The sequence below is a fragment of the Dermatophagoides farinae genome, chromosome 1 (genome assembly GCF_024713945.1).
Source record: "Dermatophagoides farinae isolate YC_2012a chromosome 1, ASM2471394v1, whole genome shotgun sequence".
Taxonomy (NCBI): Eukaryota; Metazoa; Arthropoda; class Arachnida; order Sarcoptiformes; family Pyroglyphidae; genus Dermatophagoides; species Dermatophagoides farinae.
In genome coordinates this window covers 4,696,101-4,712,915 of record NC_134677.1, presented here as the reverse complement: position 1 = coordinate 4,712,915, position 16,815 = coordinate 4,696,101, and the positions used below count along the sequence as shown (strand labels likewise).

General features: G+C 30.4%; 1 protein-coding gene across 1 annotated transcript; it reads left to right on the top strand.

Annotated features, from left to right (window-relative positions):
• The first annotated feature begins 433 nt into the window (after positions 1-433).
• On the top strand, positions 434-15,484 carry LOC124491767 (protein big brother). The gene is made up of 5 exons (XM_047054467.2): positions 434-2,207; positions 2,315-2,401; positions 4,872-4,973; positions 12,354-12,755; positions 15,043-15,484. Exons 1-5 carry the CDS (start codon positions 2,073-2,075, stop codon positions 15,244-15,246), a joined length of 930 nt encoding a protein of 309 aa, XP_046910423.2. The 5' UTR covers positions 434-2,072; the 3' UTR covers positions 15,247-15,484.
• Positions 15,485-16,815: the final 1,331 nt, after the last annotated feature.

The window sequence follows — 16,815 nt, the reverse complement described above, 5'->3', positions numbered from 1 at the left end:
TAAAATAGGAAATAAGAGGGAAGGCGGGGGCTGTGTTGATGTGCTGATCATAATTCCAACATCCATAGTATTATCGGGCAATCTCTCATCTTTTTTTTCTGATCTGTTCATGTGTTTGTGTTTGTGTGTTTTGTTCAATGTATAGTTTGAAAGAATGATGGGTTTGGCTCTGCGGCCTTCCACTAAAAGAGCCACATACACTGTTATATGTTATATTTAATATATTATATTGGGTTGGTCCATCACCACACACACATACACACACACATAAATACTATTCTGTGGTGTTATATACTACTGCCGTTGTTGTTGATGCTGCTGTTGTATATGTGGTATTTTTGGTTGGATTGTGCGGCTTCTTGGTCTGTTGTTGTTGTTGTTGTTATCGTTATTGCTCAAACTTCTCTTTAGCTATCTGCATGTATGAATCGACAGCATCATCTTGCTTTTCATAACCAGGCCTTCATCACTCTATACACCACCACACACATACTCAGACATTGTGAAAAGACTCCCTTTTTTTTCCTTTTATGTATGTGTGGTGTTCCATCATCAACTCAACTCGTCGGTCGGTCTTTTTGGTTTGGTTTTCGGTTTTTCGGGTTTTTTTTTCTTTTTCTTCATCTTTTTCGGCCGTTGTGCTGTGGCTCGACACATACATACATAGATAGATAGAGCTACTCATACGTAAAAAAAGAGAGAAAGCATAAGCAAGAATATTTGGTGAATGTGTGGCCAAGATACTGTGGCTCGCCAAAAAACCAAGTGCCCACAAAAAAAAATTCAACTCAACTAATTCTGCGTGTATATTATGTTTGTGTGTCTGTGCATGAATACACTTGGATGCAATGGCTTAAATTCAACTGTAACTGAGAGATACTGAAATTTATTTTAATGTAAAAAAATAAAATTTACCATAGATTAAAAAAGAAATGAAGAAAACACAATCTACTCTAATTCCAGAAGCTAAAAAGTTGAATATTAGATTTCTAAACAGAATTCATCCATCGAGCAACTCAACAGAATCAAAGGATATTGATTTTCACTACCGTAAAACAACGAAAAAAAATCTGTGGTTGGTTAGTTCGTTGTATTGTGAGTTTATTTGATACTCTTATGATGGTTTTTCCTCTCTGGTCGATGAAAGAAGATCAAAACGAACAAATTTGTATATATGGCACCCAAAAACCTCTACCGATGCTGTTGCCGCCAAAATTTTCAACTAAATTCTCTTTATTTTCATGTATAGTTGGTCTGGGCGCGAAAAGATATACGTTTTAGTTATTCTAAAAGAAAAAGTATAAATGAAAACCTAAAACAGGAACCATCGTCATCATCGACCAATACTGCTGCTACAACAGCTCTATTTCTCTCAATTTTCTGGTTGTTTTTATTATTGTTGTTTTCTATTTTTTCCAATGAATCAAGAGTGAGAGAGAAAAAGATATTCCATTCAACTAACCAACCAACTAACCAACATCAATCCGCATCTCTCTGGTTTTTCCTGTGGATGTGTGCCTGTGGTATAGTATAGTATAGAGAAAGGGAGAGAGAGAGAGAGAGCAAGACAAGTTGATGCTCAACACACACATTCTGATATTTTGTGTCGAACCACAACTCAATCAAGAGACTCATCAATTCGTCTCCAACCTACCAACTCCAACTATCAAACATTGACGCATCATTCAATTCCAAGCATTTGTTCGGGTTTAAAAGCAATTGTATTTCAATATTGGTTTGTCACCGCTTGGATTCTGGACATTTTCTACCGCCAATTGTCTTTCTAATCGTCGCCCATCATCTAGTAGAGCCCGATTTTTTTTTCTTTGTTTCTCAAATTTTTGTTTTTTGCTGATGTTTTGACCACTTATAAGTGGATTTGTGTCCATCAAGTGTGTATGCTTGTGTATATGTGTGTGGGTTGATTTCCACAAAATATATTCGCCTTCATTATTATTTTTCTTGGTTGTTGTTTTTTGTGAAACTAAAATCGATTCAATCTGGCTTCATCATTATCATCATCGCCTTCTTCTTCATCACCATTAAGTCATCAATATTATTATTATAGCAAAATGTTACCATTTGAAACGCCTACAATATTTGAACAATTACCACGATTCATATTTCAAATGCCAAGAGTGGTTACCGATCAAAAAGCTAAATTTGAAAATGATGAATTGTTTAGAAAATTATCAAGAGAAAGTGAGGTATGGTCGAATTCATATAGAGAATAATGCATGAGAATCGATACACTTGTTTTGGATTTGCCTAATCCTATCATTTTTATTGTTATTATTCTTGATGATAAATTAAGATTCGTTATACTGGTTATCGTGATCGACCACTCGAAGAACGGCAAATACGTTTCATAAATGGATGTCGTGAAGGCCATACAGATATTGTAAGTACCATAACTAATGATTAAACTAGCCCATTTTATTTCATTTGAAAGTTACATAAACATAACATGACACACTTGTCCATTTATTTTTAACCGGGTTCAATTTTCCATTCCACTCTTTATGACACTTGAATGATACTCGAAATGTTCGTAGACCAGATTCTATACCAGAAGATTCGTATCATAAAAATAACAACCAGATTAAATAATACAGTATCTATTGATCTTTTTTTTTGGTGTAAATGTTATATCTCGAACATATGGAATATTCACATCGACAAATGTAACATACAAAAAAAAATTATAGATCAAAACAAAAAAAAACCTTGTGAAATTTAGCGACTCGATCTATACACACACACACACAGACAAACAAACAAAAAATTGTTTTTTTATTATTTGAAAAGAACAAGATATTCTTTTTTTTTTGGTTTTATTTCATTGTATCTGCTGTTGTTAAATATGAGTTTTTTTTCTCGATGAATCTTGATATCATTTTACTTACTATCTGACTATAGTTTTGTAGTAACTTTGGCTGTTGCTGTTGTCATCTTCATTGGTCGGTAATAAAAAATAAAAAAAAAATCTCCTATCATGATCATGACCATAAAAATGTGATTGCAACATTGCAACCACGAATGATGACTATTCAATACACTCTACATACATGTGGCTTCGGATCGAAATTCGGTGTGTTAAAATGATTTTTGTGATTCAGATTTTCTTTTTTAATGTTATTTGTTTGGTTTCACTATGTTCAAAGATCTTCCGCCGCCCACCGCCGCTGCCGTCGATGATTGTAACGATTAACCGACATTCGTCTCTTGTCAATCAATTTATAGTCTTTTATTAATGTTACTGTGTCAATTTTTAATTTGCTGGCTAGAGCTATGATATGGTTTTTTTTTGATTTTTTTTTCATAATCAAATTTAAGTCCACGCTAGTATTGAATTGGTCTTTCATGATATCTTTATTATCGGTTTAAAATTAACGTCACCAAAATAATGATAGTCTGGTGAACCAAAAATATGTTTTTATGCAGACACAATTTTAGGTCTTGTCTTTGTCTTGGTCCAACTTACAATTTTGATTATTCACACTAGATATGAAGTTATTAACGAATAGAGAAAAAATCTGGAAGTCATTATTGTCCTTGGTTAAGAAAAATAAAAAAATAGATAAGACACAAGTAATTCGGCAACTTATCTGGCGTCACACAGCCATCGAATGATGAAACAAACTTGTTTGATGTTTAGTTTCTTTTTTTTTAACTGTCAAGGCTTTTTGGTTAATTCTATCATTTCAATGAGAATCGACAAAATTGGTGATACAAATGAAACTGACACTAACAATTAATTCATTGGCCATCTATTTATCTGTTGTTTGTATCTATTGTCACCGGTCGAATGTGAAAAGCGAGAAATTTACCACCACCACCACCACCACCCCTATTACCACCGACAATCATTTATCTTGAATTTTTTTTTCATTTGGTGCATCTTCGCTTGATCGCTCATCGTTAAAAAAGAGCCACACAGGTATACAAAGTAGATAACCATAAACAAAGACAATGAAAAAAAAATCTGGAAGAAGACATTTACTAAGAATCATTATCAGCTTTTTAAGAAAAAAAAAACTGAAAATTTTGTAATTTATAATTGATGCCTTTTATATTTTCCAGTCAAACAACAGAGAACAGGTATTATGATTCTTAGTGTGTGTGTGTATGCGTATGTATAAAATGCTTGGTTAATTTTCAACCATGCAGACTAGACCATCTGCTTTGCATTTTCTATTCTATTATTATATTGAACCTTCAATCTGCTTTCACTAATTGATCATTGACATAATGCACCGCTATGCTTGTTATGATGTTATATCGATACCCTCTATTTTCAAAAATGATGGTTCACATTATTTAAGGGTTCGGTCAAGTTTTTTTTATCAGACGAAAAAAAAATTGACAGGCAATAACACAGCATAAATGGTTCAGACAATTAATGAATCTTTTCTTTTTGACGAAAAAAAAGAACAAAAATATCTAATTATACAACGATTAACTGGACGGACCTTTCGAGTTAAAGGTTAAGCAAAAAAAAAACTAAAAAATTGTTTGCCTTTATCATTGATGATTAATAGTGTCATGTATGTATATATAGTGTTAAGAAAAATTAAAACAATAAAATTGGAAAAAAATTTTCATACCCCATTTTGTTTGTTTTGTTTTTTTTTTGTTTTAAAATGACATTGTTGACAAGTGGATGTGTTGATGATGTGTCAATATTTGTACAACAACAAAAATACATATTTTTTCAAAATTTTTTTTAAATTTGATTATTGAACCCTGTAGGGTTGTATTGTTGATGTTGTTGTTGTTGTTGCTGCTGCTGCTGCTACTCAAATAATAAATTCTCATTCTAAAAAATCAAATTTTTTTCTATTTTTTTTGTTCTTTATTTGTTCAAATAGGCATTTGTATCGACTGGTACGAATTTACAACTTTTATTCAATCCATTGGCCAATGCATTCACCGGCACTGATTACTGTGATTTTGACAAGGAAAAAGGCAAGGTATGGTTGTTTTAATTTTGCAGCCGAAAAAAAGGGCGCAACCAAGATTGTATCAAACGAAGCTTGTTGTTGTTTTTTTTGGCTGTCTTGGTTTTTATTATTATTATTATTCTGGAAACTGAATGTTTAATCATTGATTTAAAATGAATCATTTTACATATGTATGTATCACACACACACATCAACCACCACACAAACGGTGGCTTCTTTTTTTCTGGCGTTGGTTGGCCACATCGATCATCACCACGATGTTGATGATGATGATCGTGGTCGTGGCCGATGATAGTGATGATAGTGTCTCATTTTATGTATAAATATATTCAACATGACAAAATCTGAGAGGTGGTTGATCAATGATCATGTTTTTTATCTTGTCTTTTTGAATATTACACTACTTATTACTATAAAAACTATATCATATTTCAACGAGAGAGAAAAAAACTGTCCAACTCATAACTGCATCATGAAAAATTTGCATTACAAATTTTTTGTTCTTTTTTTTCGCTGTACTCATCATCATCATCATTATTATTGAACACAGCCCACAGTTTTACATGGATTTTTGAGGGAGCAAAAAAAAAATTTATTGTTTATGATGATGATCAAGGCATCACATATAGACAGTAATCTATCTGGAATGGAGAAAAAAAAATTTTTTTCTGTTTTGACGGATGAAAATATAATCAACCTTTTCAATTTTTTGGTTCAAAGTAAGAAAAAACAAACGAACAAACAAACAGGAATAACAACAACAGAAAAAAACTTGCCAATCAGTCGTGTGTGTGTGTATGCTGTGTATGATTAGGATCTTAATTCTTCTGGTGTGTGTGTGTTTGTGCATTTATGATGAGATGAAATAATTGCTCTTGTTTTCATTCATTCATTTAATGATCAATCGGGTGAAACCTCTAATTTTTTTTTGTTAACAAAAAAAAATCTGAAATTTTTTTTTGCCATTTTTTTTCTGTCTTGAATTAACCAAGAGAGATGAATGAATGAATGAATGAAAAAAAAACTGAATGTGGCTAGGCCACAATCGGCAATTGGCGCCAATCTTTCTTTAGCACAGTCTGTAGTAAATGAAAACGAAGAAAAAAACACACCTTGTTTAAATTTTTCATTCATTTTTCAAAAAAAAAATTTTCATATATTTTGTTTCAAGTTTTTAAATCAATGTTTTTTCTGCGGTATAATTGCTGTATTGTCTTTATATTTTTTAGGTAATAACAATAATAATGATGATGATGATGATGATGATAATAGTGATGATGGTGGTTATCGTTATGGATAAATTTTAAAAGTTTTTTTTTACCTTTGACCAAAATTGTTGGCAAAAAAAATCAATGCCCTAAAGGTTTTGAAATCCGATACTGATATATCTAATATACCGGGTCGTTGTTAATTTTTTTTCTTTTGTTTCACTATACATCTCTCTTTTGACACTAATTAATGATAATGATTAGGTTTAGGTTTTTATCAGTGTGATTATTATGATCATTATTATTATTATTATTGTGATGTTGTTAGTTAGGTTCATGATAGTGATCGTTTACGAATCATATTATGATATTGTATACGGATATACAATTGAAACAAATCCATTTCATTTATATGTGTGTGTGTGTTTCATCTGTGATAATCATACGATTTTAGCACACACACACACAACTAACCAAACAGTGAAAAAAAAATCACTGCCAAATACAATCAACGGCTAAAATGTGGTGTTTTTATTTCTGTTTTTCCACTTTTTTTTTATTTCCAATGTATGAGAATCCAATACAAGTAACTTTATCACGAATGATAATAAAAAAAAATATCACCATATACAAAACTGAAAATGGTGAGAATAAACAAAAACTTGGTACCGTTTTCGTTTTATTTTCATTTTTTTTCGTTCTGGATTTGTAATGATGAAAACAAATACGAAAAAAAAGATGATGATAATTCGATCCGTATGAATGTATGAAGAAAAAAAAATTTGTCTGTGTGTGCGTGTGTGTGTGTGTGTGTGTGTTTTTTCTAAACATTCATTTGTTTTTACATCATGGCAAACAAATGATCTACCATGTTGTTGTTGATGTTGATGATAATCGTATCTGTAAAACATATCGACATCATTAAAAAAAAATTTGAAATACAAACATTATCGTGATTTGGTTCGTTCGTTTCTTTTGTTTATATAATAACTTATTTCATACTCTTAACAACAATAGTGATAAATGGTTTAAGTTTATTCCAACAAACACACACATACCATAGTCAGTCAATCGTGTATGTTGTAACAGTTATTTGTTGAATATGTCAATGAAAAGCACGTTTCTGGTCATTGTTTTTATTTTTCTCTTTGGTTGATGGTCCTAATAATAACAATAATGATAATAATAATAATAGTTTTAATGGCGCCAAATTATAAAAACAAGCCAAGAAACAATTTATACACACACACACACACACACACAACAATCACAAACACTCATTTAATCTGTCTGTGATTATAAATGTGTTTTTGTATACAGAAAGCAAAAAAAAATTCATCGTCGTTTTCCATCTGTCTTGATTTGATTGTCGTATTTTGTCATTACTAATTTGTCATTTGTTACCGACAAATATAAAGGATATATACCTATGTGACAAGTTGTCACCTGTTCTGTTAGTATGTAATACACAAAATATTAAATAGTAAATGATTAAATTTTGGTTTTTTTTCAGTGTTTATCGTTGATCATTGAATGTTTGAGTTAATTATTCAATTTTTTCAAATTTTTTTTTATTTCAAAAAATTCTCTCCTTAAAAATTTGTTATTTTTTCATGGTTCTGAAACCTAAACACACGATATAACAATTATATTGCACAAACTAACGATAGTTATCTGATACGTTTTTTTGTTGTTGAGCTAAATACCATTATGACATGGTGAAGAAATGATTGGTAAGCCATAATCGTCAAGAATGCATGTCGTTTGATGGCTAGCCAATTTAATATTGATATCATCCATATAACGATTATAATAATTAAGATGATGATTATAATCACACACACACACATACAAATACCATTACCAGAGACCAACTATCATTTAATTATCTAAATGATCTAAACTCTCGCCTTGTTTTAAATATCTATACCACCAAATATCCATAGACCATGACGCTAATCATGACAATCATCATTGATGATCATAAGATTTTCAAATTAGAGAAAATAAAAATTGTGATGCAAATTCATTTTTTTTCTAATATTTTTGAATAAATTTTAAATTTCTTATCTCGAAATTTTTTTTGAAAGTCGATCATCATCATCATTATCGATGCACATCTATGTATCGAATACAGAAAAATAATGATGATGATAATGATGAACCATATTATTAGCCAATATGTATTTTTTACACATTTCTTGTTGTTCTTGTTCATAATAATTTTGGTTGTTTCTTTTCTTCAGTCATCAATTTTTGTTTTGATTGTTCCAATTTTCATAAAATGTTTTGAACTTTGTGTGGTATACCAATTATATATATAATTGAGCCATAGAAAAAAATGAATATACGATTCGTTAACAATTATTCGAGTTAAGACAATGTAGTTATTGATTAGAATGTTGTTCTTTATTCGTTTGGCCAATATTAACTTTTTTTGTCGTTCAACACAATAATAAAATCATACATTGATCCCTGACATCCAAGCGGAAAATTTTTTTTTTTTATTTATCAAAGATTAAATAGAGATAACCTCTTATTTTGGCAGAATTCAATGAAAATAATGATGATTGTTTCTTCTTTAGTAATTAAAACTGGTAATAATTCAACTACCTTTGTGATTGACTACTACATTCACATCTACTTTAAATATTATCTTATCTCTTCATATGTTTATGGGAAATTTTTTTTTATTTTCATATATGACACCAATTTTTTTTTGAAACAGATGAATAAATCCATGGTCATTTATTGAATTGAAACTATATACAATATACAATATAATGAAGTCTATTCCCTAAAGCAATTATCTTGTATTTTTTTTTTGGATTATTAAAAACCAAAACCTGTGTGTGTGTGTGTGACTTCTGGACAAATGACAAAAGAAAAACCGACAACCATGATGATGATGTTGTCTTCTCTCTTTTCTACATCAGTTCGGTTGACGACCGGTTATCATTACCACTAAAGCCGACAAGAAAAAATAACAAATAAAAAAATTTAAAAACCAAAAAAAAAAAATTGCCATAATCAAACAAACAATGACTATACCATCATTACAGTAGCTTTAAGATTTTTTTTTCATTAGAAATTTTTCGATTCAAAATAATGATCATAATCATTATGATGTCGTCATCAATTTTGTCATAAAAAAATCTTTGTCTTCAACAATGTCATCATCATCATCATCATGTTATCTATTTCCGTCTTGCCTGATAGTTTTGAATTTTTTTTATATGCATGTAAATTTTTTTTTTACGATCCACATCTCCAACCCATATCATATCAGATATCAGTCAGTATAACTGATTTCTTTTCAGTAATTTTGTAAATATGATTATGATGATGATGGGTGTTTATATCTCTCTCTCTCTGTGTGTGTGTGTTGTGTTTTTCGTTTTCAAATGTGAGATTTTTAGTTTTTAATTGTTTTTTTTTGCGCAAGTATTGCGAATGAAATAAAACCATATACATGGTGTTATCATCATTAAATTTTTTTCACGAACGACATTATCAAAAACTACAACTTCGAGTGTAATAGTCTGTTTCTTTCTTTCTTTTTTTCTTGTTTGATTGAATTGACAGACATCTCAATTCTTATGTTTTTTTGATTATAAGTTTGTGTTTAAATATTTTTTTTTGCTCATACAATCACACGATGATGATTATAAAATCAAGAAAAAAAATTGAAACAGACTTTTTCAGGGGCCCGGTTTGTTTCCTATTTTCGGGTTTTCAACTTTTACTTATTTATTTTTTTTTTTTTTTTTTTTTGGTTTGGTTGGCTGCCTGAATTCCGTCACATAAAAATATATTAAGCACTAACCAAGCAAATAAATGAATTCAAACTACAGCAACAACAACAAAACCAAACGACTACCAAAAAGAAAGTGAAAGCAGAATATTTTCACAATAACAAATTATAAAGAATCCTAATTGCACGTCTATGTTGTTGTTGATGATGATGATGATGTGCAATCGTTGTTTTATATGATGATGTTTATATGGTGTTGTGGCAGGCCATTATGGAAATTATTTTGTAAATGGAACCTTGTATTTTTTCATTTCATTTGCTGGGATATCTTCATTGTAGTGTTATCGTTGTTTTTTTAGTTATTCTTGCTCAATATATAATTTTATCAATAATTTTTTAATTTTATGATATTTTTCCAGCAAAAATTATCATATAAGATTTTTGGTATCAAACGTTCGTTTTGCTTGACTATGGCCGTTGTTGGTATGAATGCCGAAGAAAATATGTGATTCACACATGAAATAAACAACTTTTTTTTCCATTCCCATATACAACCATATAAATGTTGTGCATTACATTTTTTTTAGCTCCTCATACACACATATCAACTAACCAAAAAAAAAAAAAAAAAAAAAGAAAAATTCTTTGACTCAAAATCCCCGATCCAAGTGAATGATCCAAATCATTCGAAAATTTTCTCTCTTTTAGTTAATCATCACAAGTTATATATAGAGTGGCATTCTTTACGCTTTATATTCCCTCCTCAATGGGTGATCTCATACAGAATATTCGTATCCATAGCATGAAATAAAAATTCGCTCTATATATAGCACACACAAATATAGATTAGAATTTAGTGAAAAAAAAATATTTCCGTTTAGAATTCTTTATGGTTCAAATTGGACGAGTCTGCGTGTGTGTGTGTGTGTTTGTATGTGTGTATGACACAACACAGTAGCAGCATCCTGTATAGATAGATATACAGTGGACACTCTACTTACGAACAATTGCATTCAAGAATAATGTTCGTAACTCGAATTTGTAACATTTTAAAGAATATAATGTACAGAGGATGTTTTTATTCAAATTTATGGAATCAATTTGAATAAATGATAGATTTTCGAGTATGCGGAAAAAAATTTTTAATGTCCGGTTGAAATTCATCATTTATGATAATTTTATTTATTAGTTTATTTGACAACAAAAAAAAAATCATCATTGGCTGGTTCTGCATTCTTTTTTGGTTGGAAAAGTTTAGAATTTCAAATTAAAAAAATTTTTTCCGTAAGTCGAGTACCCACTGTATTCGGCAAAAACCGAGAAACCAAATCGAGCGAATGATAATTTTTTTCATCTAATTTCCTAGTTTTTTTTCTGTACCTCTAGATGCATCATTCCATGATGATAATGATGATCGTCGTATGGATGAATGAATCATGGAAGTATGGAGAGATAAGTTGAACAAAACATGTGGAGAACCGATGCTTTCACTTTGTTTTTTTTTTCAATTTGAGATGCGTTCTCCCTTTTGCTTGGACAGTTTATTTAGGCTTGATCCACTAGCTTTGGTTTGAGTGAAATCTATTTCTTTTTCCTTGTTGAAAATAAAAACATGTGTATGATAAAAGTACTGTGCTTCTGCTTCTGGTATTATTGTACATGATGATTCTATCGCATGTATATCGCCCAAAGGCCAATACATATTCTGGCGCGTGTCGAGAATAATTTTGTTTAAAAATCAAAGTTCAAACAATGGAAAAGGTCATAATAATATATATATATATATATATATATATATATATATATATATATATAGGTTATTTTAGCTGTGTTATTAAATGGTACGACACAGAGTGGCGGTGACATTCTTGTTCCAATCATCAAATTTTGACTGTCTACAGGCTAGAATTAAATTTTCAGCAGGAAAAATTTTTTGAAACTTGAATTTTTGAACTATTATGACGCGTACATATGGATGTAATGATTGTTGAATGGCTTAGATTATATCTCGATTAATTATAGCTTTCATTAGTAAAACATGAATCATGACTACCATATGTCTATATGTTCAATTGAATGTTTTGGCTCAAAACATTTCATTTCAGTGTGGAATGGTGAAAAATTCCTTGTCTTTCTGTTTGTTCGTTTCCGTCAAATGTGTTTGTTTGTGATCAAATCATATCCAACAACATGATTGTTAATAACAATGAAAGAATCTACCAGTATGTGACTAAAATTGGATATTTTTAATTTGTTTCATTTCCGTATCAATCATTATTGAAAGATGACATTTGTTATTGTTCATTGCAGAAAAAAAACGGAAATCGTTTCATTCAACATCATAAAGCTTCCTGTTATTCGTTGATATATCTATTATCATTATTATTATTATTATTATTCAATCAATTTTTTTTCATCTATTTTAAGGTTCATATACGATCATCAATGATAATCGATGGCGTATGTATACGATGGCGTGGCTATATTGATCTCGAACGTCTGGATGGTGTTGGTTGTTTAGAATATGATGAAGATCGTGGCCGAATCGAGGATGCAATCTTAAGGCAACAAATTGAACAATATAAATTACGAATGAGAGAATTCGAAGAAAGACAACGGCTATATAAATTAGCGCAAGCTGAACATCAGAAGAAAAATAATTCCAATACAAATAATGCTAATTCCAATAATAATAATAATACGGCAGCAGCTGCTATGATCACGACGGCGACGACTACAATGACCACTACCGCAACAGCAACGATAACATCAACGGCGACAACCACATTGGCCACAACGACTACACCAGCCAATCTAAGTAAAGGCGAGGTAAGAAAGAATTTTTTTTCTCCCTATTCTTTCTTAGGATAACATTTTGATTTCAATTTTTATTATCATACAACATTATTCTCTCTGCTTGTGTCAGTATGTGTGTAGTTGAATTTAATTGTTACACAACATATCATTACCATATTTGAAAGTCTATGGTATGAATGATATATTTGACAAAGACACCGAATTGTAGAGCCACAAAATGTTCATCTCTCCATTGTCCATTATTTATTCGTTTATATAGCCTCGAAATACTTTGTTTTTGGCACCTCTTTTTCTTTCATGCTCTTTGTTCATCGACAAACCAATAGATATTTTAGATATTTATGTCGGAAACGAATCAAAGTTGCATTCGTATATAACCGATAACTTGAAATGTTGTTGAATAGCATTCTATTTGTACAATTAACATGTCAGTGTTGGTCGGCCGATTGGTTGATTGGTCAATGTTGAGCGGCATTGATTGCATACATAAATATCAAATCTATCGCATCACCTTTTGTCCACCGCATATATATATTTCTGTCTATATATGTGTGGATGTGGTGGTTTTTATTTTATTTTCATGAAAAAAATTTTTTTATTCATTCTTCATATATGTTCTTCATTCGCTTGCTATCTATTTCGCGATTCAATTTCATTTGTTTGGTTTTTTCCCTTCATTTTACAATGCCGTGTTGATCGGAAATTGCACGAATGATCATTGATTGATGATGATGATGATGATGATGATGCTCATAGCAAACACACAAACACACCAACAAATATAAACTAACAAATACTGTTACATACAATGATTGAAGAACAATAAAAACGCATTTTTGGCACGCAATCGTTTACAATTTTACGTTTGTTAGTTTGTTTGGCTTGTTTATTATCATTAGTATGTGTGTGACTATGTTTGTATGTATCATCTTTATTCTTTCACACATATCAACAATGTCTAATTGGTTTGCACTTCGTTTTCATGACTGAGAATGTGATGAGAAATGTAATATAAAAAATCTTTACATTCAGATACATTGTCCAATCAAACAAAAAAAAACTAACAACAAAAAAATGTGATGAATGTTGACTGCTGTTGCTGATATTCGATTCCCTTCGATTGTGCTGTTGTAATTGTATGCAAACAATAATAACATGATATTAGGATACATTCGCGTATGATGATGGTGAACAAACACGAAAAAAATATATATATGCAATGATATTGTTACACTGTGAACAGAAAAAAAACCGTTCGTGTTTTTTCTCCTGTTTCTTTTTTTTGTTGCAGTATCGAACCAACGAATTTCACATACACAAATCCAGAAACTGAAAAAAAATTCATTAATAGAATAGAAAAAAAAATCTATACATGAATGGATAGGACACATGACCAATCCCCTTGTATATTCGTATTTCCTCCCCTTCATTTTCAAATAACAGCTAATCAAATCACTATTAATCAGGTTTTTTAACAAGTTGAATGACTTGTCACACGTATTGACAAACTATAGCAATAGCAGCTAAATCAAGCTTGAATCTATTGTCGATCATATTTTGGATCCATGGATCCAGAGAAAACGGCTTCAAGCAGAAAATATATTTACGTATGTATTTGTTATAATGGACAATGTCTAATAATACTAGCTAATTGTATGCTCAAGTGACTTGGAGCACGCGTTTGTTAAGGCAAAAAAAAATGACAAATGACACGTGGCCAATTCTGCGCTCTGTTTCTTATTTTTCGATGTGATTCTGTCATCATCATTTTTTTCTTTGAATCATATCATTTTTTAAATATATAAATCAGTCGACATCCGAATTACTAAAAATGAATGTGTGAGCGCGTGTTGCCAACGGCTAATGTTCTAAAATCTACAAAAATACTTCTTGTTATCATCATCATGACGACAGCGATGATGATGACAATGAGAATCGTTGCCAATTACAATATTAACATGTCATTATAGGCTTATTATTCGATTCTAATTGAGTGTGAGATGAAGTATATATTTAGTGAGTGTGCCCGAATGTGTGTGTCTATTCGTGATTTGATTCAATAGATTTTTTGGCAAACAATCTGAATTCGAAACGCGTGCATCAATATCCGTACAACATGAACATCATAAATATCTGGATTTGTGAATTTTTTTTCTTTGATCCAATATCAAGATTATATAAAATAAGTTTCCATTTTGATAGTTCGAACAAAACATCAATTTTCCATTTGAATTTAATCTACATTCTGTTGTTCATATTTGATTCTTATCAATTTTTTTTTAATTTATTTTTTATATAGCTTCGAAAATATCATATCGAGAATATTCTCAGCGGAAACATGTCCAATCATAATAATAATAATCACCATCATGCTGGTAATCATGGACATCCTAACCATAATCATCATAATCATCGCAATCATCATCATCATAATCATTCGGAAAATCATCATCACCACCATCCACATCGTCATCATCATCAGGCAACTGTTAAAAAACATTGACAGTATTTTTTGTCAATTTTTTGTCTCTATTTTGAATTTATTTCAAAATTCAAGCATCATAATTTTTGTAAATAAATGAATGAATTATCATTCTTATATGCAATATACATGTACATACTTATCAATTGATGTCATACATGTATAAAAATGTTTGTTCGTAAAATGTTGTCGACTATTGTCATCGATTGGGAATGAATGTAAATAAAAATCATTTTATTACTCCTTTCGTTACGTTAAACGATTACGTTTATTATCATGAAATTTTGATATATTTAATAGAAAAATTTGCTGTCAAAACAAAACACTTTTATTATTATTATTATTATTATTCATGACGTGCGCTCTTTTTCACTCAAATGACCCGTACAACGATCGATAACAAGAGAAAAAGCGAGCAATCATAACACTTGGTTACCTCCGTTTATACAAAACCTGTCACATTCATATTATATTATGTGTATCACGTGCAATAATATTTAAGTGACCTTTGTCCCTTTGTCAATTTTTAGATATATTTCTCTCTCACTATAGGATATAGACAACTATTGATGTAGATTCCCTGTTGTGTGTTAGTGTGTGTGTGTGTGTGTGCAAAATCCGTGAACAATCATCAGGCATACATACAGTTACAAAACAAACATCAACAGACAGAATTGGATGCATATTCCAATCGTCGATAACTATTGGAATCGTCTAAATTTTCATAATATTGAAAAATGATAAAATAAATGGAAAAAACAATCGATCGATTAAACACATATCTACACCATACATATAGACATTTTATAGTCAGTTTTAGAATCAAGTTAAATGACTTATTGTGTTTTATTTCAATTCATTGTTAATCGAGTTGATGTTAAATGGACTAAGCTCTCTCTCTCTCTCTCCCCATTTGATTATTAACGGTATTAGAAAAAAAATAAATGAAAGATAAATTTTGGGCACTATTGAACTAATCAGTCATCATCACCCCATGATTATCGAAAACTTCGGGATTCGAGATTCGTACACAAAATATAAATAGAAAAAAAAATAAAATTTCAGTATATAACCATATGTCTTTTCCCAAAGTTTGGTCGGATACGCTGGTATCGGCGATTATTTACTAACTATATGGCTCACACTCTCTCGAATCTTTCAATAAACGTCAAACAAAAGTAAAAAAAAGAGATCGCTTAACAATAATTAAATCAAAACAATATAAAATACACCGATAATTTAATATATCCATGATGGGTATTATGAATGGGGAACACAAAATCTATAGCGTCAGCTTGCATTTTTTTGCCAACCATCAAGCACAGTTCCAGTGGTACATCATCGCATGAAACACACGGTACATTTACGGTGTATTGTGAAAAAAAAAATTGAAGAATGACGAAAATTCTCGCGCTGCATTGAACATCAGGATAATCAAAAAATTCCATTTATTATTATTATTATTATAACAAAAAATAGAAAAGCTAAACATGTATATTGTTGGCAAGCACCAGCCATTTTCAAAATTCTTTATTCACTTGCATGTTTTTTTTTTGATGGCTGAATGATGATCATTCTGTTGAAGTGTGC

Excerpts from the sequence above, each read along its gene's own strand:
- LOC124491767 (XM_047054467.2), top strand. The coding sequence starts at position 2,073 with ATGTTACCATTTGAAACGCCTACAATATTTGAACAATTACCACGATTC. Across the intron at positions 2,402-4,871 it reads GTGAAGGCCATACAGATATT|GCATTTGTATCGACTGGTAC; the intron begins GTAAGTACCATA and ends TTGTTCAAATAG. Across the intron at positions 4,974-12,353 it reads TTGACAAGGAAAAAGGCAAG|GTTCATATACGATCATCAAT; the intron begins GTATGGTTGTTT and ends ATCTATTTTAAG.